Source organism: Trachurus japonicus, chromosome 24 (genome assembly GCF_045865225.1).
Source record: "Trachurus japonicus isolate A0001 chromosome 24, Traja_1.0".
Taxonomy (NCBI): domain Eukaryota; kingdom Metazoa; phylum Chordata; class Actinopteri; order Carangiformes; family Carangidae; genus Trachurus; species Trachurus japonicus.
The window spans coordinates 6,710,878-6,735,513 of record NC_140930.1 but is presented as its reverse complement, the minus strand read 5'-3'; the positions used below and the strand labels follow the sequence as shown (position 1 = coordinate 6,735,513).

The 24,636-nt window shown below is 41.8% G+C and overlaps 1 protein-coding gene across 1 annotated transcript in view; it reads right to left on the bottom strand.

Moving 5' to 3' along the window:
- The window catches only part of cad (carbamoyl-phosphate synthetase 2, aspartate transcarbamylase, and dihydroorotase), a 37,895-nt gene that overhangs the window by 11,080 nt on the left and 2,179 nt on the right, over positions 1 to 24,636 (bottom strand). Inside the window, exons 3-32 of the mRNA XM_085771074.1 lie at positions 24,280 to 24,409; positions 23,966 to 24,108; positions 23,450 to 23,591; positions 22,244 to 22,415; positions 20,491 to 20,676; positions 20,286 to 20,395; positions 18,915 to 19,057; positions 18,301 to 18,432; positions 17,208 to 17,441; positions 16,391 to 16,612; positions 15,333 to 15,521; positions 14,588 to 14,712; positions 12,955 to 13,088; positions 12,643 to 12,755; positions 11,467 to 11,631; positions 11,282 to 11,367; positions 10,244 to 10,490; positions 10,017 to 10,115; positions 8,776 to 9,000; positions 8,495 to 8,677; positions 7,203 to 7,421; positions 6,933 to 7,100; positions 6,031 to 6,213; positions 5,687 to 5,791; positions 4,467 to 4,712; positions 3,588 to 3,669; positions 2,448 to 2,614; positions 1,750 to 1,914; positions 1,522 to 1,653; positions 672 to 873 (exon numbers count right to left, since the gene is read on the bottom strand). Coding sequence (XP_085627200.1) covers positions 672 to 873; positions 1,522 to 1,653; positions 1,750 to 1,914; positions 2,448 to 2,614; positions 3,588 to 3,669; positions 4,467 to 4,712; positions 5,687 to 5,791; positions 6,031 to 6,213; positions 6,933 to 7,100; positions 7,203 to 7,421; positions 8,495 to 8,677; positions 8,776 to 9,000; positions 10,017 to 10,115; positions 10,244 to 10,490; positions 11,282 to 11,367; positions 11,467 to 11,631; positions 12,643 to 12,755; positions 12,955 to 13,088; positions 14,588 to 14,712; positions 15,333 to 15,521; positions 16,391 to 16,612; positions 17,208 to 17,441; positions 18,301 to 18,432; positions 18,915 to 19,057; positions 20,286 to 20,395; positions 20,491 to 20,676; positions 22,244 to 22,415; positions 23,450 to 23,591; positions 23,966 to 24,108; positions 24,280 to 24,409 — 4,849 coding nt within the window. The remainder of the gene's footprint in view (positions 1 to 671; positions 874 to 1,521; positions 1,654 to 1,749; positions 1,915 to 2,447; positions 2,615 to 3,587; positions 3,670 to 4,466; positions 4,713 to 5,686; positions 5,792 to 6,030; positions 6,214 to 6,932; positions 7,101 to 7,202; positions 7,422 to 8,494; positions 8,678 to 8,775; positions 9,001 to 10,016; positions 10,116 to 10,243; positions 10,491 to 11,281; positions 11,368 to 11,466; positions 11,632 to 12,642; positions 12,756 to 12,954; positions 13,089 to 14,587; positions 14,713 to 15,332; positions 15,522 to 16,390; positions 16,613 to 17,207; positions 17,442 to 18,300; positions 18,433 to 18,914; positions 19,058 to 20,285; positions 20,396 to 20,490; positions 20,677 to 22,243; positions 22,416 to 23,449; positions 23,592 to 23,965; positions 24,109 to 24,279; positions 24,410 to 24,636) is intronic.

Here is a 24,636-nt window from a genome sequence, read left to right as displayed (position 1 = left end):
ATTGTCATTTCCTCCGTATCGGCAACAAATCGTAAAAGTTCGATTTACATTAACAAACTATGGAATTTTACAGTACAAGTCTTTAAAGGCCGTTTTCTCAAAATGAGTTTTTCCTCAGACTCTGAGCTTCAGCAGCACTTAGAGACACCAAACCTTCCAGTTTGATCCCTTTCTATATTCTGAAGGTTTTTACAGAGGGGATTGTTGATATATTATTCAAAGCCTGATTTATACAACATTTTATTCCTAAAAACAGGGCAAAATTGGATTTTTTTTAGGGCTGGTGACAGTATTTTCTCATTTACAGAGTGATAAAAAGAGATATCAACAATCCCCTCTGTAAAAACTTCTGACTGTAATATGTCAACAAAATGAAACAAGAATTTTGAAAGGGGCTTTATCCATTGTTCAGATTTCGGTTCTGGGAATGTATGCAAATTAGCGCATATTTAACTAGATATTGCCTCATTTACATATTTAAACATAAAATTTGACAAAACTTGTAATACAAAAAATATTTGTCTTAATGTGAGCGATAAACTTGGGAAGTTTCATGGTGATATCTGTTAAAATTTTGTGTCCCTTCTTAAGGTGGAAACAGACCAGACGCACAGAGACAGAACGACTCCCTGTGGTTGGAGCGATTAGAGACACAGCGAGCGCCGACTCACCGTGGTCGGTGGCGAAGCAGTCGATGATGTCCATGTTTTCCCAGAGCGCCTCCATGTCCTCGCGGGTCCCCAGCATGGGACGCACCTGCGCGCGTCCGTCTCCGATGTCGGGGACGTTGTCCTCGCACAGGAAGAGGTGATGAGGCGCCACCTCACACGTGACCTGGATCCCCTTCTGCTTGGCAGCGCGGATGATCAGGATCTGGAAGGAGAGACGAGACAAAGACGTTTTGTGTCAATATTCAGGAGCTGCATGTGCACAAAATGTTTGAATGATAAAACTTAAGTTTAAGAATAAATTATACATCTAACAGTAAGTTTTCAACTCCACAATTTGGTTTAAGAGTTGTAAGATCATTTCTAAATCCAGGTTAAAAACATTTCCAGGGTTGCTACACATTTGAAATTTCTCCAGACCTTAATTTTCGGGACTTCTCTGTAAAAACATTCAAATAATTTGTGACATTTGAGTCATAAGATGTTTATCATGTAAATAAATTAGGCAATTAATCGTTTGTTTTCAATATTCTGTATTTGTATGCTATTATGTCACTGTAGCTTGGTACAATAGCGCATACAGAATAATTCTAGTTTTTATTTTTTTCCTTCTGTACTTTCTTTTATTCTTTTTTCCTGCTTTTAATTGTGTGTTTAATGTTTCTTTAATTTGGGTTTTATTCTAATTTTTAAAAAATTGTATGTTTTTATGTTCTCCCGCCCTCCGATTTCCAGTTCTTACTGTTAAATGTTTGGTTTTCATGTAAAGCTCATCGAGTTGCCTCTTGGTATGAACTTCGCTGTATAAATAAAGCTGCCTTGCCTTACAAAGAGTAAAATAACAGCCGTTTACCTCCTCCTTCTTGGCCACGTGGCAGATGTGCACGGGGCGCTGGTAGAGCTGAGCCACCATCAGGATGGCGGCGACCGTCTGCTTCTCGGCGTGGGCGACGATGGGCATCTGCTTGGGCCACTTCTCAAAGTGCTTCACAGAGAGAAACAGACGGGTTCACAGAGTTAGTTTCAGTTCAGTCGACCGGGCTCGGACGAGGTTTCACAGTCACTCAGAGGCTCCACCCACCTCCATCCACAGAGACACGTTGTCCATCTTCAGGGTGGAGTAGGTGTCGTTCAGGTACATCTTCAGACCGGCGGCCTGCGCGGCGATGGTCGGCAGCACGGCGGCGTTGTCCGAGGCCGCGCCCACGTACAGGGCGTAGTCGCACCTGCAGCCGGCTTTGGCCAGCTGAGACGACGAGAGACACAAGAAACGTTTTATTTCACAGCTCGACTTGTATCTCATGTGTTTTCATTTTTCATTTCATTTTGATTTATTTCATTCATGGTATACATACTACACATGGTTGCACATATTTACATAATGTACACATAGTCACCATGAATGAAAAGGAGCAGGATGAAGAAAAACTTATAGTACCTGCCCCTCTCTATTGTTATAATTACATTGGCTTACTATCAACACCAATATTATACTCTATTTCAAAAAATTAAAGATGATGAAACATAATAAAAACAAGAAAACAAACAAGCAAAATAGCAGTGGACACCACTCGTCTATCTATCTTTTCTTTTACCCCCTTCTTTTTCTCCTTCTTCTCCTTTTTTGTAGGCGCTTATCTTTTCTTTTCTAAACATTTTCTTTAACTGAGACATATACTTATACAACTTTTCAGTTCTTGCTTTGTGAATGCCATAGTTTTACACCTGCAACAGAAATACACATGTGTTTTAACAATACAGAAAAGGCGTGGACGTCACCTTCTGCACCAGCGCCAGCGTGCCGGGGTCGGTGATGGCCGGCGACGTGTTGGGCATCGCACACACCATGGTGACGCCTCCCGCCAGCGCAGCCGCCGTGCCGGAGGAGAAGTCCTCCTTGTGAGTGGCGCCAGGCTCCCGCAGGTGGACGTGCACGTCGATCAGACCTGGAAAACAAACACAACAAAAGTTCATTCACTGACACAAAATGTTGGATTTGAAACTGTTTTTTTTGTTTTTTTAAATCATTCCCTGTATATAAGCTACAAAAAATGTGCAAAATTTCACTTTTTTTTTATTTTTCTAAATAGTTGAGCTTTATTTTGAAAGACTATCACTGCAGCTTTTCATCAACATTTTATTATTTTGTTGCTCAGTCTAATTATCTCCTGCCTCTCCTTTTTTATTTTTACTTTTTACTCCCAACAAATTCAGCCTCCCCTCAAAATGCCTGCTCAATTCCACCCCGTCCTTTATTTTGTTTTAGGCCTGTGCATCTTCCCCTCAAATTAGATTTGAACTGCTAACGCTTCTTATGTTAAATATTCAAATTTTTTATGTTTTTTTTTTATTTGAGCTCATCATATCCACCTATACCAGCTTATTATTACGTTCTGCGTCCACTAAAGGGCATTCCAACCAAATCTGTTATGTAACATTTGCAACACACTTAAGTTTCACTAACTCAATATAAAACTTTAAGGGAAATTGATTTATTGCACCACTACTTAGAATATTTCACAGTTAATTTTGTTGTTGTGTGCGACGTAGAGCTGCCGCTTCAAATAGATTGTTTTATCAAAATGTTTACTACCCCGAACATCGTCCGTCGTTGCAGAAGGAACACGTTGGAATGTCAGTTTCCATCTTCGAATGTTCTCATTTTTTAAATAATTTAAATTCTGTTTGAGTAGCTAAGTTTGTTGTGATGGCCCTATTTTGTTTGTTTGTTCTGTAATTGCTCGTTGTCCTGTACTGTTCTGAACGTGTCTAACTGTCCTGTAATGTGTGAATACATTTTCAATAAAAAAACAACAAAAAACAACAAAGTTATGACGGAAGGTCAGTCGTCCTCTCGCCATCAGAGAGAACAGACCAACACGCTGATGGACGGACGGTGTTTGTTTCACAGTGACTCACCCGGGAGGCGGACCAGCGTCTGCGAGGCCATGCTGTCGATGTGAGTCTTCACCGGCGGCGTCCGGCCGATCTGACTCAGAGCCTGAAACACAGCAGAGCGGTTTTACCGGCACTGACCTCCGACTGACGGCGCCCAGTGTTTGTTTAATCTTGGCGGCCGACTCCACTCTTTTTTTTTTGTGATCAAATGTTTATTTAACAAGAATACAAGTTACAACCAAGAAACATGACTCATTAATGATAGAGACAGTACAAAAATTGACTGTAACAACTAAATCAAAAAAATAATAATAGTGATAGTGTAACCTTGCACTTCAATAAGGTGCAAGAAAAACCAAAACAAATGTGCATAAAAATTATAAAAAAATAAGTAAAAAATAGAAAAAAAAGAGAAAAAAAGGAAAAGGAAAATGGGCACCACCCCCCACCCCCCACCCCAACAGCACACTCACAGTGGTACGCTCTCTAGCACCCTATGGAGTATAGATCTGACGTGACACACGCGCACACAAACCCATTCAGGAAAAACAAGGTTAGAGTCTCATTGAGCTTATCTTATAAGTTCTTTCAGTGCGTCAGCTGCTGCACGCCAGTTGTTTATGGAAGCCTCACTAGCGCCATTAATTCTAGCAGTTGACAGTTCTAGATAAATTACATCTAGGAAAGTAAGTGCCCAGTGTCTGATGGTGAGAGAATGGGGAGGTTTCCATCTTAAGGCTATCAACTTCTTGGCAGCTGTTAAGCCAGCTAGTACAGTGCGCTTTTTAAGTTCAGTAATATTAACTTGTGACAGATCAATTAGGCGGCCGACTCCACTCTTAAGAGGATTACAACAACAACAACAACAACAACGATGAGACGGAGACGGAGACGACTCACCTGCACAAAGAGCTTGGTGCACTTGATGTCGATGATGAGCGGGACGGAGTAGTCGATGGCCATGCGGCGGGTCCTGTAACCCTTGGTGACGAAGGAGGAGAGGCGCCGGCCGCCGCTGTTCCTCATGGAGAGGTTGATGACCAGGTCGAAGTGGTTCTCCTCCAGGTAGTTCATGATGCTGCGCTGCTTCTCCTTGGTGGGACACTCGCTGTCCTCCTCCTCGAACGGCCAGTCCACCGCCATCACCTGGAGACAGCAGCGGTCAGAGGTCAGAGGTCAGAGGAGCGTTTATGATGCTTCATGATGAGTTCTCTTCATGTTTTTGTTTTGTTTAATGACTGGTCGACATGAAACAGAGTCAGTCTGGCTCTGTTGCTACAATTATCATCATCATGAGGAATTATTTCTACCGCTATTGACTATTATTACTTGTATTAGTAGCGACATTACATTATTAACCATTAATAAATCATTGCTCTCATTAATGCCACAACTATTATAACAATAGCAGCCCACCCTGAGTCTGGTTCTACCTCTTAAAGCTTTTATCTGCCAGTGTCAAACTGCTTTCTCTTGGTAGAAAACTACTGATCTCTGTAAATATCATCATAAAGAAGAAAAAAGTCGAGATCTGCTTCATTTGTAAAGAGCTGTATATTAGCACAGTAGCTCCACAGTATAATATTAATGCCGTTATCCATAAGTCAACAACAAGAACATTTGGTCAAAAATAAAATAGCTTATCATGTCTTTCTCAATCACCAGCCTCTCTCCCCTGATCCCACCCTCTCCTGCCTGTCTGCCCACAAGCACGCTCACCGAATGCGCGTCGCTTTGGGTAATGAGCGCACATGACGAACGTCTACAGTAAAAGTAATGTGTTTGAGAGTGCAAAAGATGATACATCTGAACGCCCCCCATGCGGCCCGTCTTCGCTTTAGACAGATAGGAAAACCCTGACATGTAGATATGTAATATATCCGATTCCTGATCGGGATGTAACGTCCGATTCCGATCGAGTCTGAAACCACGTGATCGACCCCGATTTCCGATCACGTGATCGGATCGGGACATCCCTAGACATTTATATATAATAATATCAACATGTTTTTGTCTAGTTCTCGTTTTTTCTTCCCTTGACAGCTTGTTGTCAACTTGTTTTCCCTTAAATTGAAAATACTAAATAAAAAGTATTCAAACAAGTAGTCGTCTTGCTTCACCTTGACTCCGTGCTCTGTGTAGAAGTCGGCCGTCCCCAGACTGGCGTACAGGTCGTAGCCCATCTTCTCCAGAGCCTGAACGGTCGGCAGCAGCTCGCTCTTGTTCTGCAAACGTAAAGTAAAGACAAAGTAAAGAAACAATCTGGTCGATTAATAAAGTTATATTCAGTGGGGGGAAGATGGACTGATGCACAATAAGGCTGCAGCAATAAAGAGAGAATCATCGGCATCAGACTCGCTATGCTTTTAATGTCAAATCATAATGACATCATTCATTTCACAGATGATTATCCCACTAGTTTCCCTACAGTTTGTCCGTCTGACTGTTTCTGACTGAGCGTCACCTTGTAGCTGCCGATGGAGAGCAGGATGTTCTTCTTGGGGATCTTGAAGCCGGTGGAGAGCATGGCTTTGAGGTAGGCTTCGTATCTGTTCTCTCCGAAGCACGCCACCTCTCCGGTGCTGGTCATCTCCACGCCGAGCACCACGTCGGCGCCGGCCAGACGGGAGAAGGAAAACTGAGGAACCTGCAGCACGAGCGGCGTGTGGTCAGTGACATGAAGTTTAACGATGATTTGTTTGTTATAACAGGGTTTATACAGGAAACTTTAAGTTAATTTTAATACCTTTTTAAGACTTTTTCAAGACCTTCTCAATATTTTTCAGTACCTCACCGCCACTTCAAGCTGTAACCATTTACATCAGTGACACTTTTAACTTAACAGTTCTAGTTTGTGATAAAGACTATAGACCACTATGATACAACAGAATTCAAAATAGGCTGGGATAATAAATCAAAGGCAAAGTTTATCAAAAAAACAAAACAAAAACATTGTTCCACTCTCAAAACACAAAAACAACAATCACGACAGTCATGAGATGTGCCTCAACTCATTTGATTTAGTCTCCAGGAGGGTTGTAGCCGATATCCGAGTACTCGCTCGACTTGGTATCCGAGTACCATTTCACTACTCGGACACTTTATGTACCGGTTCATCTTTGTTTTTTAATAAAACAAATAAATTCACACACTTTCACAATGTTTTTTAGGACTCAAACTCTTGGACAGCTAATTCAGAAAAAATACCTTCAAAATTTAAGACTTTATAAAGCCGTGAAAAGACTTTTTAATACTTTTTAAGGGTCTTAATTTTCCCAAAATTGATTTATCACCTTTTAATACTTTTCAAGACCCCGCGGATACCCTGTATAAATCGACCTAAAAAGTCACATTCGGCGCCGTTACCTTGACTCCCACGACGCCCTTTCCTCTCATCAGACCCACAGGCTCCACGTCCTCCTTCATGATGGCCTGCGTTGCCAGGGCAACAAGGTCCAAACCCAGGGTCTTGGACACGAAGGGGAAGGAGCGGGACACGCGCACGTTGCACTCGATGACCTTCAGCTGGTCGTCCTGCAGCAAGAACAACAACCACCACACACGTTTTCACCGTTAAAACGTTTTTTTTAAAACCACAAACCGGATTCAAGCGAACATGCGGAGCGACGGCGTCACCTTGGCGATGAGCTGCAGGTTGAAGGGTCCGGTGACCTGCAGCTCCAGGCCGATGGAGTGGACGATCATCTTGATCCTCTCCATGGTTTTCTGATTGAGATCCTGAGGAGGCGTCACCAGCGTGGCGTCGCCCGAGTGAACGCCGGCGTTCTCCACGTGTTCAGACACGGCGATGGCCACGACCTCCCCGTCTAACGCCACCGCGTCCACGTCGATCTCCTGGAGACATTACAAAAACACGACATACACATTTAAATCATTTGATGTTAGAGACTAAATGTTGAACTGTCTCTTTAATGGCTCTGTGTTTCTGTCTGGATTTTAATTTCTAACGCTTCTTATGTTAAATATTTGAATTTTATTCAAATTTACCAGCTTATTATTACGTCCCACATCCACTAAAGGGCATTCCAACCAAATCTGTTACCTCACATTTGCAACACTGCAAGTTTTACCAACTCAATATAAAACTGCAAGAAGGGAAATCAAAATATTCTAAGTAGAGGTGCTGCTGATCACAGTTGATCCATGATGATCCACGATGATCCACAAGTGGTCCGCAGATTGATCGATATTTAAATGGGAAAAAAGGTGCGTGTGTTTACTGTGTCGTGTGGGAACATGCTGCCGAATAAATGGGTTACTTAAAAAAATTCTGCTTGTATATTTGAAGCTGCAGCTCAACAATAACAAAATAGTTTGTTTTATCAACATGTTTACTCCCCCGAACAACGTCGATTTGAGTCATTGCAGAAGTCACACGTTCACGTCAGTTTCCAGCTTTGAATGTTCTCATTTTTAAAATAATTCAAATTCTGTTGAAACAGCGAAGTTCGTTACTGATTTACTGAATCTATTTGTTTCCAATTCACATGGTCCCGATTCAATTCAGTATTGATTCATTTATAAATATTTTGGTTTTAATACCAATTTGACTTTCTTATTTTGATTGACTCCCTATGTTCTTCCTGACCTTCCTGTCTGTTTGTTGTATTTTATATTAATTAGTTGGACTGGTCTGAGCCTCGGGGTCTCCATGTGGTTGGGTTGCACTCCACCTGGAGCACATTGCCCTGAGATCCGTTTAGATTGAAACGTTGACCTTCCAGTTAATACATATTTGGGGAGCATGTACCAGTGTGCAGACATGTTTTTCTTTGACCTTACTTTGCTTTTTGTTCTGCTCCTGGACTCACACACTAGATGTGATGCACTGTTCTACCCAGCACACACACACATTTAATCACATTGTAAAAACAACAGAGGAGAGAGTTGAGAGTCTGTTTCCTGACCTTGGCCTCCTGGATGAACTTGGAGATGACGACAGGATGCTCCTTGGACACGGCCACGGCGCTGCTCAGGTACTTCACCAGGTCGGTGTCGCTGTACGCCACGTTCATGGCCGCTCCGCTGAGAACGTAGGAGGGACGGACGAGGCAGGGGTAGCCCACCGTCTCACAGAACTTCACCGCAGACTGAAGACAGAGAGAGAGAGAGACGAGGAGACGTTTTGTTAACAGCTCAAAACAAGCAGCTTCTAAAAGATCACAGTGATGATGATATGATGATGAACCTCGGTGTCGGAGAGCTCCTTCCACTGCGGCTGACTGATGCCGATGGTGTCCAGCATTCGGGAAAACTTGAACCTGTTCTCGGCGCAGTCGATGAACTCTGGCGAGGTTCCCAGGATGCGACACTGCTGGCGGTGCAGAGACATGGCGATGTTGTTGGGCAGCTGGCCGCCCATCGACAGGATCACTCCCTCCGGGTTCTCACGCTCGTAGATGTCCATCACCACCTGGAAGACGTCCAGAAAGCACATTAATACACAATGTACAGGGAGGTGAGGTGATGTAGACAATAAGCAATACAAAACTCCTGCAGTAGTTTATTATTTATTTATAAAGCTCAAACTGTTGTTTTTTTGTTTTGTTTTAACTGTGTAAGAAGAGTTAATTCAGCTTCATTTTACCACGTTTCTTGTTTTTTTGAAACATCACAATAAACTTGAGCTTAAAAAACTTCTATCACCTTCTATTTCCTGTTTATCCAGTAGATTCAGATTTAGTTTAATGCATTTACATACATAAAAACATAATGTTTTGCTTAAAAAAACAACAGGAGAAAAATACAATACAAGGCAGATTTACTAATATAAAAGTTAAAGCAGAAGTAAGTGATATATTTGTGTTAATGTAAGTCTTAAATAGTTATATCTTCCGACAGCAATCACTTCTATAGAGTGTTTGGTCTGAAACACGGGTCTGTCAGTCACTCTGCTCTGCTCTGAGCCCAGGAGAAAACTTTTCTCGTATCCTACAATTTTTATCCAATGAGGAGAGAGAACGGCATGCAGGGCTGTGTGTGCAGCCAAGGGATGCGCGTGAATGTGGTGACGTAGGGACGAGGACTGTTATGGTGCGTTCAAGGCAACTCGTAACTCGTGTTTTTCCGACCGTGAAGTCGTACCAGTTCGATCTGGTACGAGTTCACAGGTCGGAAGTTACGAGTGGCCGTTATAGTGACTTTCACAGGTAAAACAGGTCGGAAAAACACGAGTGGGTTGCCTGGAACGCTACAAAGTCGTAAGTTGTGACATGAAGCTGTAATTTACGGTTTCAAAAGCCGGCCTGGAACGCAGCATTAGCCAAAACGACCGGATCGCTTACTTCTGCTTTAATAAAATATCATAAATAAATAAATATGCTGAGAATCTATGCTTCTAAAGTGCAAGTAAATTGTGCTTCACAAAGTATAAAAATAAAAAAAACCTGAATCTTAGATGAAAAGGAGACACAGGAGAGTTTCATTTACCTCAAAGGAGATCTCATCGAAGTAGAGGCGGTCACACATGTCGTAGTCTGTGCTGACGGTCTCGGGGTTGTAGTTCACCATGATGGTCTTAAAACCCATCTGCAAAGAAGGAGACATGATTAAATATTCAGCTTGCAGCGTTTGGTTGAAATAACTGCACCGGTCTTCAAATTCAAGAAAGGAAAGGTTAAAACGAGACGGTGAATGAACCCGATGTGACGCGTTACCTTCCTGAGCTCAGTGATGCAGCCGACGGCGCACCAGTCGAACTCCACGCTGCTGCCGATGCGGTAGACGCCGGAGCCGATCACCATGACGTGCTGGTCCTGGAAGCTCAGGTCGTCCTCGGTGCCGTGGTAGGTCAGGTACAGGTAGTTGGTGTGGGCCGGCCACTCGGCCGCCACCGTGTCGATCTGCTTCACCACCGGCAGGATGGACCAATCACGACGCAGCTTCCTCACTGCCAGCTCGGTGCTGCGGGAGGAGAAAATATCTCAGTTTTCATCCATTTACTGGTTCCTGTAACAAATTATCTTTAAAGGGGAACTGTTCTGCTCGTTTCAGCGGTTAATGTGATATTGGACGCCAGCGGGGAACTTTTGAAAGTTTCGATCAATTAAAAAAATCCATAACTGTCACATATAAGCTGTCTGCGTCCTCCTTCTGGCTCTTACCTACTTCTCTCTGAAACGCTCGGATTCAGCCCCCCAGTAACAGAAAAATACAGAAATTGGCGAAAACGCAAACACAAACAAAAGTGGCAAAAATTCTCATTGTCAAAAAAAAAAAAAAAAAAAACTAGGAAAAAACTAGGAAAAAATATTTAAAAAACCCTCAAAAGACTAAAAAAAAAAAAAAAGTGGTAAAAAAAAATTCTCATTCTCAAAAAAAAAAGTTAAACTTGAAAAAGTGGTATAATTTTCTAAAAACAAACAAAAAAATAAATGTAAAAAAAAAAAAAAAAATTCTCAAAAAATCTTTAAAAATTCTAGAAAAAAGTGGTGAAAATTTGAAAAAAAGAGGAGTTAATTTTTTGTTGTTAGTAATTTAAAAAAATTCTCAAACAAAATTTCAAAAATTCTAGAAAAAAGTGGTAAAATTTCAAGAAAAAGTTGGGGACCCCCTTTAAACCTCGTCCCCAGACCCTACTTTGAGAACCACTGCTCTAGAACAAGTATCCAACATTTTAAACATATTTATAAATCTGAAAAGCTGGAAAAGCAGAACAGTTCCTCTTTAAGTGAGTCTAAGTTTCCAAAGCAAACCTCTGCACAGCCAGAGCGATCTGCTTGTCTGAGAAGCCGAGCTGCTTGGCCTTCCTCATCACCTCCGGAGGCATCGTGCTCTCGTCCTGGTGAAGCAGAGCAGAGTTCATGAATGTAAAAACATGACACAGCAGAAAAACAGCTCATATTCTTCCCCTCGGTGTTTCACGTCTCCTTCGTCTCACCTGGTTGTAAGTCTCCAGCAGCCGCTCGTGGTCGGCGATGTTCTTCATCTTGTGCAGGAACCAGCGGTCGATCTTGGTGAGCTCGTACAGCTGGTCCACGGTGTAGCCGTCTCTGAAGGCGGCCGCCAGCACGAAGATCCGCTTGTCTGTGGGAGTCTGCAGCTCCTGGACAGAAGAAGGAGAGCAGAGGGAGGAAGAGCAGACGTGAGACAACAGCTGTGAGGAGGAGGAAGAGGAGGCGGCTCCGCAGCTCGTTAGCACCATCTGCTGGTTTGTTTTCAACACAACACAGCGGTCGAGTGATGACGTTTTATGATTTAATGACATGGTAACATTGAGTTGTTTTCCACAAAATCAATGGCAAAAAAAAAAATCTGTTTTACATTAATCTTGTCAGTTTGAACTGATTCATTTCATTTTTGTGCCACAATGTGTTTTGATTTTAGTTTAGTTTTCAGACATGGACAGAAAAAAAAGGAAGCTGATTTTCTCCTATTTTACTCTAAGTGAATTATAACTAGTGTTTATTGGAAGCGTCTCCTCCACGTCAGCCCTCGGCCCTGACGCACGGCTGCTGACTCACAGGGCCATCTGATATTTTGTAAATAAATAATGGATCCTGAACAACAGCCACAGTCGCTCTACAGGAAACAGTGGAAACACTTAATAGGGACTAACTGCACAAGGCAGCTAGATTTATTTTGGGCTGTCCACCTTTGACTAGAACTGAAGAACTGCATAGTGAACTAGGTAGGATCCCTGTTGAAAAGAGGCTAGTATCTAATTTATTGGTTTATTTTTATGGCATTTTGAAAAACCCAGACTCCAGAGTTTGTTAAAAAGATAAAATATAGTTATGAAATCCATGCACATGCTACAAGATAGCTGTACGGCTTTACCCTGCCCAGAAGAATACTTCTTTAACTTCCTTTCTTTTTTGTATAGAGCCATAAGCTCATGAAATCAGCTGAAAGGAAAGAGTTCAACCTCTTCTGAGAGAAAACTACAGAAATATTTACTGGGATTGGTCCAGTGTTTTTATTTGAATAATAGTCCTTTATAATTATTTTTACTGTTGTTGTTTGTATTCTTTGTATTTTAACTATGTAACAGTTCCTGTAACTTAAAGACCCCAGGAAGATAAATAAATAAACAAACCAACGTAGTGACTTTTACCTTTTCAGAAACAGGTTTGATGGTGTGGTCGAAGCCGACACAGTTCTCGTCCACCATCCTCAGAGCTTTCTGGAACGCCTCCTCGAAGCTGCGGCCGATGGCCATCACCTCACCTGTAGACGACAGCGTTCACACATCAGTGATGTCATCTAACAACAGGTGTCAGTGGGAGTTCACAGCTTTAAACCTGTGAACCGGCTCTCCACTGTAGTTTTACACATAAACAGCTTAAGATCTCATCAGATTGTTTCTGTCTCCAGACCGAAGCAGAGACAGGCTGGTGATAAAACTCTGTGTTTGTCTCTCGCTCACCGACGCTCTTCATGGAGCTGCCGATCTTGGTGGAGACCCGGAGGAACTTGCTGAGATCCCAGCGCGGCACCTTCACCACGCAGTAGTCCAGACTGGGCTCGAAGTTCGCTGTGGTGGAGTTGGTGACGGAGTTCCTACAGAAAACAACAGAATAACAGCCACAGATTAGAGTCAGTTTAAAGGAGAGAAAAAACATAAAAAACACAAAAACATTACTTTCATACACAGAGGCATTCAAAAGTTTGTTCACCCCTGGTCAAAGCTTCTGTTAATGTAAACAGTTCAGCAAGTGGAAGATGAAATTATCTTCAAAAGGCAAAAAGTTAAACATGAAACACTCAGTGTTTTATGTTTGTTTTCTACAGTTTCAGAGTAAAAAAGGGGAAACAAAGCAGCAGCCTGCAAAATAATTGAGCTCTCAGATAACTTTGACCAAGGTATCAGACAAGATATTTACTATTTACACTCAGTAGCTAGTAGCCCCCCCTCTGGAAACTATCACAAACTATGCAGGGGCCCAAACCTTTTCCTTTTCTGTCATTGAAAATGTAAAAGGTGAAAATAAAATATATAGGGCCGGGACTTTAACGCATTAATTACGATTAATTAATTACACAAAAATTAACGTGTTAAAAAAATTAACGCATTTTTATCGCACTTATTTAAATTTTTTTTTTTTTTTTTCCTCACGTGTGTCTACGTGCGGTGCGCCCGCACGCGAGAGAGGCGGCAGTTTGAGAGGCTGACTGGCAGAGATGAGAGCTGGTGAAACGCTAGCATGGTTATTTAAAACACCATCTCTGATCTCTGCCTGCACATAGAGATACACAGACACGGGCGCACGCTAAATGCGATATATAGCGCTAATTGCTCAGCTGCAGCGCTATATCTATGACCTGTCACTGTCACAGGTGCAGCTCATCTCATTATGATAGGACTTCACCCTCAGAGCTCTGTCTTCAGACTGTCCTGACCTGTCCCTGAACATCACACAGGGACAACATGGAGCTGCTGTGTGATTGGTTACTGAGTTTTATTAATGTTTACATCAGGCTGAGTTCAACAAATCAGTTTATGCTACTGTGATTTAAGTAGCCTAGTTAAATACTACAGTAATCATCATAGTGCATTGGAAGGAAAGACCATTTAATCTGTATGTATCAAATATCGATGAATGAATTAATGGATAATTTGCATCCCTAGTCTGTTGGTCTTGGTTAAGTACCACCTTGAATGCTTAAGCTTATGTATTCAGTCATTCAATGGTATACTAAAATCCATGTGAAAAAAAAAATGCTTCTCACTGTTCTCAGGTCAAATATTTATATGCGATTAAAATGCGATTAATTGCGATGAATTAATTACAAAGCCTCTAATTAATTCGATTCATTTTTTTAATCGAGTCCCAGCCCTAAAAATATATATGCACTGTTTAAACTGTAAAGTGAATGTGTCATCTGTAACTTTTTGCCTTTTGGAGATGGTTTCATCTTCCACTTGTTGAACTGTTCACATCAATAGACATTTAGACTGGGGGGCCCAGACGTCTGCATGATGTCGCTGTATAATCTAAACTAAGTTGCTCATGAACTTTTCTGATGAGTCTGGATGTGTGAAGGTGTTGGTGACGTACTTGAGCTGTGGCAGTGGGATGCCCAGGCCCAGTTTAGCAGCTACGTAGGCCAGAGGGTAGCCGGTGGCTTTACTGGCCAGAGCCGAGCTCCTGGACAGACGGGCGTTCACCTCGATGATGTAATACTGAAACGAACACAAACAACCATCAGATACACATGTTCTACAGGGTTTATACAGGAATCTTGAAGTTAATTCTAATACCTTTTTAAGACTTTTTCAAGACCATCTCAATATTTTTCAATACCTCACCGCCACTTCAAGCTGTAACCATTTACATCAGTGACACTTTTAACTCAACAGTTTTAGTTTGTGATAAAGACTAGAGACCACATTATACAACTGAATTCAAAATAGGCTAGGATAATAAATCAAAGGTAAAGTTTATCAAAAAAAACAAACACTGCTCCACTCTCAAAAAACAAAAACAACAATCTTCTTTTCTTTTTCATGTACTGGTCCATGTTTGTTTTTTAATAAAATGAATAAATTCACACACTTTTACAATGTTTTTTAGGACTCAAACTCTTGGACAGCTAATTCATTAAAAATACCTTCAAAATTTAAGACTTTATAAAGTCGTGAAAATACTTTTTAATACTTTTTAAGGGTCTTAATTTTCCCAAAATTGATTTATCACCTTTTAATACTTTTCAAGACCCCGCGGATACCCTGTTCTAACACACTGCTGACCACCACCAGTCTAGTGTTTATCTTCACACACACACACACACACACACACACACCTGCTCTGACTCGGGGTTGAGGGCGTACTGGATGTTGCACTCTCCCACGATGCCGAGGTGCCTGATGACTTTGATGGCCGTGTTCCTCAGCATGTTGTACTCGTGGTCGTTGAGCGTCTGGCTGGGCGCCACCACGATCGACTCCCCGGTATGGATGCCCAGAGGGTCAATATTCTCCATGTTACACACCTGAACAAGGATAAATGAATGAATGAATGAATACATGTTTCACCTAGTTGTGTTGCACCTTCACCGGCCTCACGATTCGGTTTGATTCTATTATACGATGCATCTCAATGCGTCACATCCTCATGTATTTTTATTATTACTCAACATAAATAGTTGGATAAACATGTTAATTTTTTATTTACATATCCTCCACTCTACTTACTTTTAAACCACATCTTAAAACTCACTTTTACGCTTTGGCTTTTAACTCAGCATGAGAGTTGTGTGATCTCTGTTCTTGTTTGTCTTTAGTGTATTTTTAATCTGTCTGTTCTTTTATGGCTCCTTCTTATTTTTTTTAATTCCTTTTTATTCTTTTTTTATTTAGTTTATCTTAATTTTTAATTCTCATTACGTTTTTCTTTACCCCTTTGTGCTCTATGTCTTGTATGTAAATCACTGTGCAGCACTTTAGTGAACTGTTATGTTTTGGAAATGTGCTCTATAAATAGAGTGGATTGGACATAAAATAAAATCGAAAATATCATTTAAATGCATTTCCACAACACAGCAGCTTCCTTAGAGTCTGAACACACAAAGAAAAAGAAAAAGGCCTTTAGCCTACGCAAAGGTGCACTTGTTCATTTCTGAAAACACAACATAAATCTTTGCCTTGTTCACAAACAGAGACAGTGATTTATTTTATTTTAAAGCACAACAACATAATAAAACTTGAATGAATTATTTGAATTTAAAAATAGATTACGTGACAGAACTCGATGCATCTTTGAAGCGATTATTTTCGGCGCCTCTAGTTTCACCAGAGCCCGTTCCTCTTCACTCTTTATTCAGACATAAAATTAGAAATGCTTCTTGTCGTCTTTACTCACAGTGATACAGTTGTCGTAGGCGTCGCGGACGACCTCGTACTCGATCTCCTTCCAGCCCTTCAGCGACTTGTCCACCAGCACCTGGGTGGTGTGAGCGAAGGCCGACGTCACCAGAGACGTCAGCTCGTCCTTGTTGTTGGCGAAGCCGGAGCCCAGACCGCCCAGAGCGAAGGCCGAGCGGACCAGGACGGGGAAGCCCAGACGCTCGGCGGCCGCCACCGCCTAGAAACGGTTAGGAAAAACAGACACGGAGGTTCATTTTGGAGATTTGGTGGAACATCTGGAACATCTAAACTCCTCACTACTAGAGGTCAATTTACAATTAGATTTAGAGGTACTAAGTTATGGAACAGTTTCTCCCATTTAGCAAGGAAGTGTCCTTCCGTGAAATGTTTTAAAAAATGTTTAAAAGATCATTTAACTGTTGTTTTGTTTATTGTATTGTCTATGTTGGTATTTTGATATTGATTATTATTCTCATTACCATTGTTGTTGTTGCTCATAAGTTACTAATGGACACATGTACACACATCCACACTTATATTTTCTGTTGTTTTTTTTAATATTTATTATTGTTGTCAGTCATTATTATTCTATTTTTTTTAATTAATTTTTTCATGTTATTTGGTGTTTTTTCACATTAAACTGTAATATAAGATGGAGGCTTAAAAATAAGCCCCTTGTGGCTTTTTGCCTCTCCCTGCCCTGTCCTTTTGTTACCTACCATGTTTTATGTTGTATTCTTTTAACTTTGTGCAAAAATAAAAAATTCAAATTCAAAATCTGGGTTACTTTCTGTGACGTCACCGATCCTCACCTGCTCCACGGACAGCGCCGCTTCGCTCGGAGCCACGTGCTCGTTGATCTCTTCCATCTTCTCCACGAAGATCTTCCTGTCCTCCGTCATCTCGATGGAGGCCACCGGCGTTCCCAGAACCTTCACCTTGTACTTCTCCAGGACGCCGAGCTTGGTCAGCTCCACGCCGCAGTTCAGCGCCGTCTGACCGCCGAAGGTCAGCAGGACGCCGTCGGGCCGCTCGTTCTTTATAACCTGTGGAGACACGAGGAGATCATGTTCATGTCACGTTGTTTCTGCGGGTTTGAAATGAGAATGTCACGATTACTTGTTTTCACAATTAACCGCAGTATTAAAGGGATAGTTAAACATTTCGGCAAATTGGCCCATTGCCATAATCCCTATAGTCATAGCAGTAGGTGCGTTACCTTTAATTGTCGGTGCAAGCTATTTTTAGAACGGCGGAGCAGAGCCGTGAGCTGCTCAGAGCTACGCTATGGAGGCTAATGGGATTTCTTGGTTTCCCTCATCAAACTCATCAAATACACAATCCAACAACTCCAAAACGCTCTGGTGGACAAGTTGTGACCTGCACATTCACCACGCTATGAGATAATAACACAACGTTACCAGACAGAGTTGTTTTAGAGGTAAATTCAGAGACTGTTTGATGAAGAACTCATGCAAAACCGCTGATGCGCGTTGCCTTCAGGGACAGTTTTTCATCAAGCAGTCTCTGAATTTACCTCTAAAACAACTCTGTCTGGTAACGTTCTGTTATTATCTCATAGCGTGGTGAATGTGCAGGTCACAACTTGTCCACCAGAGCGTTGTGGAGTTGTTGGATTGAGTATTTGATAAGTTTGATGAGGGAAACCAAGAAATCCCATGAGCCTCCGTAGCGTAGCTCTGAGCAGCTCACGGCTCTGCTCCGCCCGTTCTAAAAATAGCTTGCACCGACAATTAAAGGTAACGAACCTACTGCTTTGACTATAGGGATTATGGCAATGGGCCAATTTGCCAAAATGTCGAACTATCCCTTTAAACTCCACAATTAAATTAATCATACAGATTCCTACATACCGTCAGATTATGTCAGAGAGCGTTTTTGTACCTGAGTGACGTAGTACGGGGTGAGGGGCAGGAAGTAGACTTTGTCCGCCAGGCCTTTGGACGTCTGCACCGTGGCGATGTTGGGGTTGATCAGCACCGTCTGGATGTTCTCCTCCTTCAGAGCCTTGATGGCCTGGAAAACCAAAAACAACAATAAAATAAGCTGGAAAAACTAAAATAAGTGGGTTTCTTCTGCTTCTTCTTCAGCATGGTGATTAGATTTAGAGACAGAAACAGGAACGTTTTGTGATCTGATTCTCTCTTCATTCCCTCCGACCCAGCTGCTCTGAGTTTTGTTTTTTTGTTTGTTTGTTTTCACATATCAAACGTTAAAAAAGATATTACATATAAAATCCAAGACAATGTGAAGGGGAAATGCCAAAAAAACCCTCCAGGGGCTTGTAGGGTGGCATTCTCCAACTAGGAGTTCTAAGCTAATGAGCATACATTTGTGAGGTACAAAAATCGTTCATACATAATAAATACAAACATGGTTTAACATGGTGTTAACATGATTTAACATTGTACAATGCAATACAAAAGCCTGATAAACATATGATAAGAAATACAAAATAATCCCAGTTTCCCAGTTCTTCTACTTCTTCTGCTACAGACCTGCGAGCCGGAGTAGTCGAACTCTCCGGCCTGGCCGATGGACAGTCCTCCTGAGCCCAGGATCAGGACCTTCCTGGGCCGCGCCGCCTTCTCGTTGTTGGTGGAGCCGGGGTAGGTGAGGTGATCCATCAGACGCTGCTTCACTGGAGGAGAAAAAAACAAATGTTTTCTTTTACCTACGACCCCCTCATTTTAATTTATTGATTTTCCTTGTTTGTTTCTCTGGTTTTTTTCTAGCTTGGGAAGGATGCATATGGACATTGATATCAGTAGCTGATGATGATAGTGAGATATGCTGGATATTGTTTGATTTCCTTTTTGGATTTTTGCCCTTTGTCATGTTTTTATGCCTTTAGCTACATGAAGCACTTTGAATGCAACGCCAAGTTTTTGGTTATTCTGTCACGGTGCGTCTTGAACTTGTCTTGACAGCAGCATCAGGTCTGTTTTGTTGCCTTTGCTCTCACATATTTTTCTCACCGGATGACAGAGTGCCTCAGTCGCCTTTTTCTCTTGGACGTCTGCATCCCTTTTTTTTTTTTATAGCAGTAAGTCCCTGGAGTTGTTTGTTTTGTTAAAATACAGGCAGTGCTTCCTCCTTTCTTTCTTTTTTGTACATACATGTCTCTCACAAGTGAAGTTGAAGTGGTTTTATTCTGCTGGTCCTTGTTGCCATTAGACACTAAATGTTCTCCCACCATCTCTACATTTAAATCCAGATTAAATTCTTTATCTCCATAATTTGGTGTGTTTCATATATAAACCACCAGAGCTGTGAAAGTCAAATGTGTTCATGTTTGACAGGATCGACGCGCGTTTTATTATTATTATATCGACCTTTGAAATGACTCATCATGTGAATCAGTAGCTGGAAATGAATCAGCTGCAATCTCGAGCTGAAAACCGCCCCTGTAATGAGTTCACACCCTGATGAAGCCGTCATGGTTACTGGAACTTTTTTGTTTTTTAAATGCCAAAATGCAGCGAGGCGTTTGAGGGTTTCTGGACAAAATCTGATACTGATTTTGGTTCATGAAAGTAAATCTGTCTTTTATGAAACACTTGAGAGATTTCCTCTTTAAGGTAGATTTGTAACAAGTGTGTGTGTGAATAATGTGTGATTAATCATGATTAAGTATCTTAGATCGACTGACAGCTGTAATATGAACTTTGTTTTGGAAGGAAGTCCAAAGGTAAATCACCATCATCTTAATTATACATCAAATATCTAAAAAGGAGCTGGCCTTTCAAGTCCATTGTAATCCAGGTGTAAGATTACATAATGAGGCCAATAGTTCATCAACCAGCTGAGAAATTATGTGTCTTATAGAAGAATTGAACAGAGCTGAAACTGAGCTAAACCAGTTTTACCTGTTTTCGTGGTGTTTCCCTCCTTGTGGTCTTTCACGGTGTCGAGGAAGACGTCGAACAGACCGACCAGATCCGTGGGACCGGCCATGTGCTCCGGGTGGAACTGAACACTGGGAACAAAAGTGGCCACGAGGATTTAAATAACATTTAACTCGGACATTTCTGTTGCGTGTATGACATCACTCGGTGCGTCCAAGCGCTCTACCTGAACATGGGTTGTGTGTTGTGGACGATGCCCTCGCTGGTGTGGTCGTTGGCGTTGGTGAAGAGGACGTCCCAGTCCTTGGGCAGGGTGTCGGGGTCGACGGCGAACCCGTGGTTCTGACTGGTGATGAAGCAGCGGTTTGTTCCCTTGTGGATGCAAGGCTGGTTGTGGCCACGGTTACCGTACCTGACGGACGAGGACAGCGCACAGAAATCACACACATGGTTTCTTTCTCCTTCTTTCCCTCCGCTTCTTCTGCGTTGGTTTATTTATGAACATGAAACTCGCTAATCGTGCTCTCTGGCTGCCTGGATTTACTGTTCAGGCTGCCGTACAAACATGCTACACTCTCTAAAGCAGTGGTTCAAGCTTTTTTACATCAACGATCCCTAAATTGGACAGAATTTTGAAGTAAACACCCGAAATACACAAATATTTGTTTTGAGACTGAAGAACGTTACTTTTTTTAGTCAATGTACGTTCAAATTAGGGCCAAAAATATTGCAATATGCAAAAATATTTAAACATTTCTAAAAAAAGAAGTGTTAAAATTTCTCAAAAAGAAAAAAGTTTTTAAAAATTCTAGAAGAAACTGGTAAAAAATGTTCAAAAAAACTTTAAACAAAGAAAATCTAGAAAAAGTGGCAAAACATTTTTTCAAAGTAAAATAATAAAAAAAGAGTGGTAAAAATGTCTCAAAAAAAAAAAAAAAAAAGTTAAACTTTTTAATTTGAAAAATTCTAGAAAAAAGTGGTAAAATTTCAAGAAAAAGTTGGGGACCCCCTTGAACCCTTTCAAGGACCCCTGGGGGTCCCCGGACCCCACTTTGAGAACCACTGCTCTAAAGCAAGACCTATATATAAAAGAATAATTACAAGGCTACAAAAACCAAACAGATTTTATTTTATAGCGATTATACACTTCTACTAATATATTCATGGGTAGTATATTCAGATTTTGTCAAATATTACGCACTGGACCTTTAAGACTGTGGCTCCAGACAGACAATCCTGTATTGTGTGTGTGAAGGTCAGGATGGAGCGTTCCCATTAGCCGACTGTCGTTCTGTTGGCAGCGCTGTCTGCCTGTCCAGGTGCCAACAAGATTCCTGCCGGCTGATGGGAACATTCGCAGCCCATCCTGACCTTCACACGGCGCCTGATAAAGCGGCGAGTCGGTCGAGTCTCAGGGGAAACGAAAACTCCCTGAACCCCGTGGAGCTCCGCAGCTCCCTGATTTACGCTCGGGCTTGTTTGTTTAGTCTTTTTCATAACACCGCCGGTCGGTGCGACTCATGCACAGACTGCTGAGAACAGCAAAAAGCTGCATTTCACATCGCAGCTCTCCCAAAGAAACTGGAGCTGAGTGTGAGTGTGTGTTTCTACAGAGGTTTGAAGAGCCTCTCTGGCTCAGGTCGCTGGGGTCACTGTCTTTGTCCTGGTCCAGACATGAGCACATCCACTAGTAATCTCTGAATGAACCCAAACTGATGCTCTGCTGATTTAAAGAGAACAGCTGCAGCAGATTCATGATAAAAATAGAGAGAAAGAGTAAAAAAATAGTTTTTTCTCTCCTTGGTGTCTGATCTGTCTGTGTGTCTGTGTGTGTGTGTGTGTGTGTGTGTGTGTGTGTGTGTGTGTGTGTGTGTGTGTGTGTGTGTGTGTGTGTGTGTGTGTGTGTGTGTGTGTGTGTGTATGTGTGTGTGTGTGTGTGTGTGTATGTATGTGTGTGTGTGTGTATGTATGGTACTGACTTCATCTTGTAGGTCTTTGCTCCGATGACCAGGGAGAGCAGCTGGTGTCCGAGGCAGATACCGAACAGAGGCTTTGGCTGATCCATGCTGACCACCTTCCTCACGTTGTTGATGGTGGCCTGACAGAACTCAGGATCCCCGGGGCCGTTACTGATGAACACACCGTCAAAGTCTGGAAAAGACAGGAGAATAAAACTTTAAAGGGCTAGTTCAACATTTTGGCAAATTCACCAATTGCCTATAGTTTTAGGAGTAGGTGTGTTACCTTTAAATTCTTGGTTTCCCTCATCAAACTCATCAAATACACAATCCAACAACTCCAAAACGCTCTGGTGGACAAGTTGTGACCTGCACATTCACCACGCTATGAGATAATAACAGAACGTTACCAGACAGAGTTGTTTTAGAGGGAAATTCATGCAAAAACCACTGATACGCGTTCCCGTTTTTCATCAAGCAGTCTCTGAATTTCCCTCTAAAACAACTCTGTCTGGTAACGTTCTGTTATTATCTCATAGCGTGGTGAATGTGCAGGTCACAACTTGTCCACCAGAGCGTTTTGGAGTTGTTGGATTGTGTATTTGATGAGTTTGATGAGGGAAACCAAGAAATCTCATGAGCCTCCGTAGCGTAGCTCTGAGCAGCTCACGGCTCTGCTCCGCCGTTCTAAAAACAGCTTGCACCGACAATTAAAGGTAACAAACCTACTGCTAACACTATAGGGATTATAGCAATGGGCCAGTTTGCCAAAATGTTGAACTATCCCTTTAAATTCACAAGCGAAGGACAGATAGCAACATAGTAACGCCCATGTGTTTGTTTGTTTTTGTATTACTTGTATAATCTTTGGTTTTACAACTGTTAGCAAGAAAAAATCTCAATAAAAACTAAAAAGTGACAAAACAGAAACTTTAATTCAATGTTTGATTGTCTGCCAACTTTCAATACGACTGCGTTGGAGGCAACAGAGAGAGATTTTTTCTCCACCCATGGTAAGAGCAGGTCGGCCTTTAACTCTTAAGTGTTGGCAGGTTAATCCCCAGCTCCTCCTGTCCACGAGCCAAAGAGTTAGAACAAGAAACTAAAACCTCAAACTGCAAACAAATATCAGTCACTCTGGATAAAAAGAGTAAAAAATGTTTTGTGTTTTTGCACTGGATCTAACAGGCCAAAGTGTGATGCATGAGTCGTGGTGCGTTTACTGACCGGCGCTGTCCAGTGGGTGGTCCCAGGGGACGACGGTGACGCGGGCTCCTCTCTCAGCCAGGCAGCGGATCTGGTTGTATTTGATCCCACAGTCCACCGCTGTGATGCGCAGTTTACCGCTGGGATTAAAAACTCTGGGCTCCTGAAGGAAAGGACCAGAATATATTGATGAATAAAGAATTAAAAAATTTAAAAATATTAAGTAGGTCAGGGTCAAAGGAAGCAGGATAAGGACGGTCAGCTTTACTGTTAATATATTTTCAGACAAAACAATCTTATCCTGCTTTATTTTTATTTACTTGTCCTATTTCCTTCTTTAAATCTGAGGTTTAATACAGAACTTTGGACTTTATATTGCAACATAAAACTTATAATGGATCGATAATAGATAAGATCAAATCTCCATCCACTTTGCCTGATCTTGAACCAGGAAACAGGATCACACACACAACTACAAAGTGTTTGGTTGCAGTTCAGGGTTTGTTTGTTTGTTTGTTTGTTTGTTTTTTGTGTTACCTTCATAGAGACCTCCTGCACCAGGTTCTTCTGGTTGGGATTATCAAAGGGAACACTGTCCTCGGGGGTCCCGTCCACCACCAGCTTCCCCAGCATGGTGCCCTTCTCCCTGATGTTTTTGGTTAGACGTCGGGTGTCGATGCCTGGAGCACACGGACGATAAAATCACACCGTAGAACATTTTTGTTTGATCTTAAGACCTTGATACACATGTCATTTATATTATTTTAAAAAGTGAGATTTCAGATTCCATTAATACCCATTAAAGTATCTGTATTGATCTTAATAGTCTGTTTGGATGTCCATCTCCATACCTTGTAATCCAGGGATGCCTTGCTCTTTGAGCCATTGGTCCAGTGACTTGACTGAACTCCAGTGACTGGGACTGTCCGACAGCTCTCCGATGATCAGAGCCGCAGCGTGGATCTTTGACGATTCAAACCACTGGATAAGACAACAAGAGGAAAACATGTCAGAGGAGAGAGAGAAGAGCGTCCTGTTATCCCCTCCATCCTTACTTTTTGTTTACGTAATCTCAAAATAAATAGAGCCCAGTGAAATCTGACACTGCTCAGGTAGATATTTCTTGTCGAGAATCCTCCCGTCAGTGTTTTATCTGAACCCAAAGGTCGCGAAAACCCTCCTAATATCTCCAATACAGGTTTGTGAAT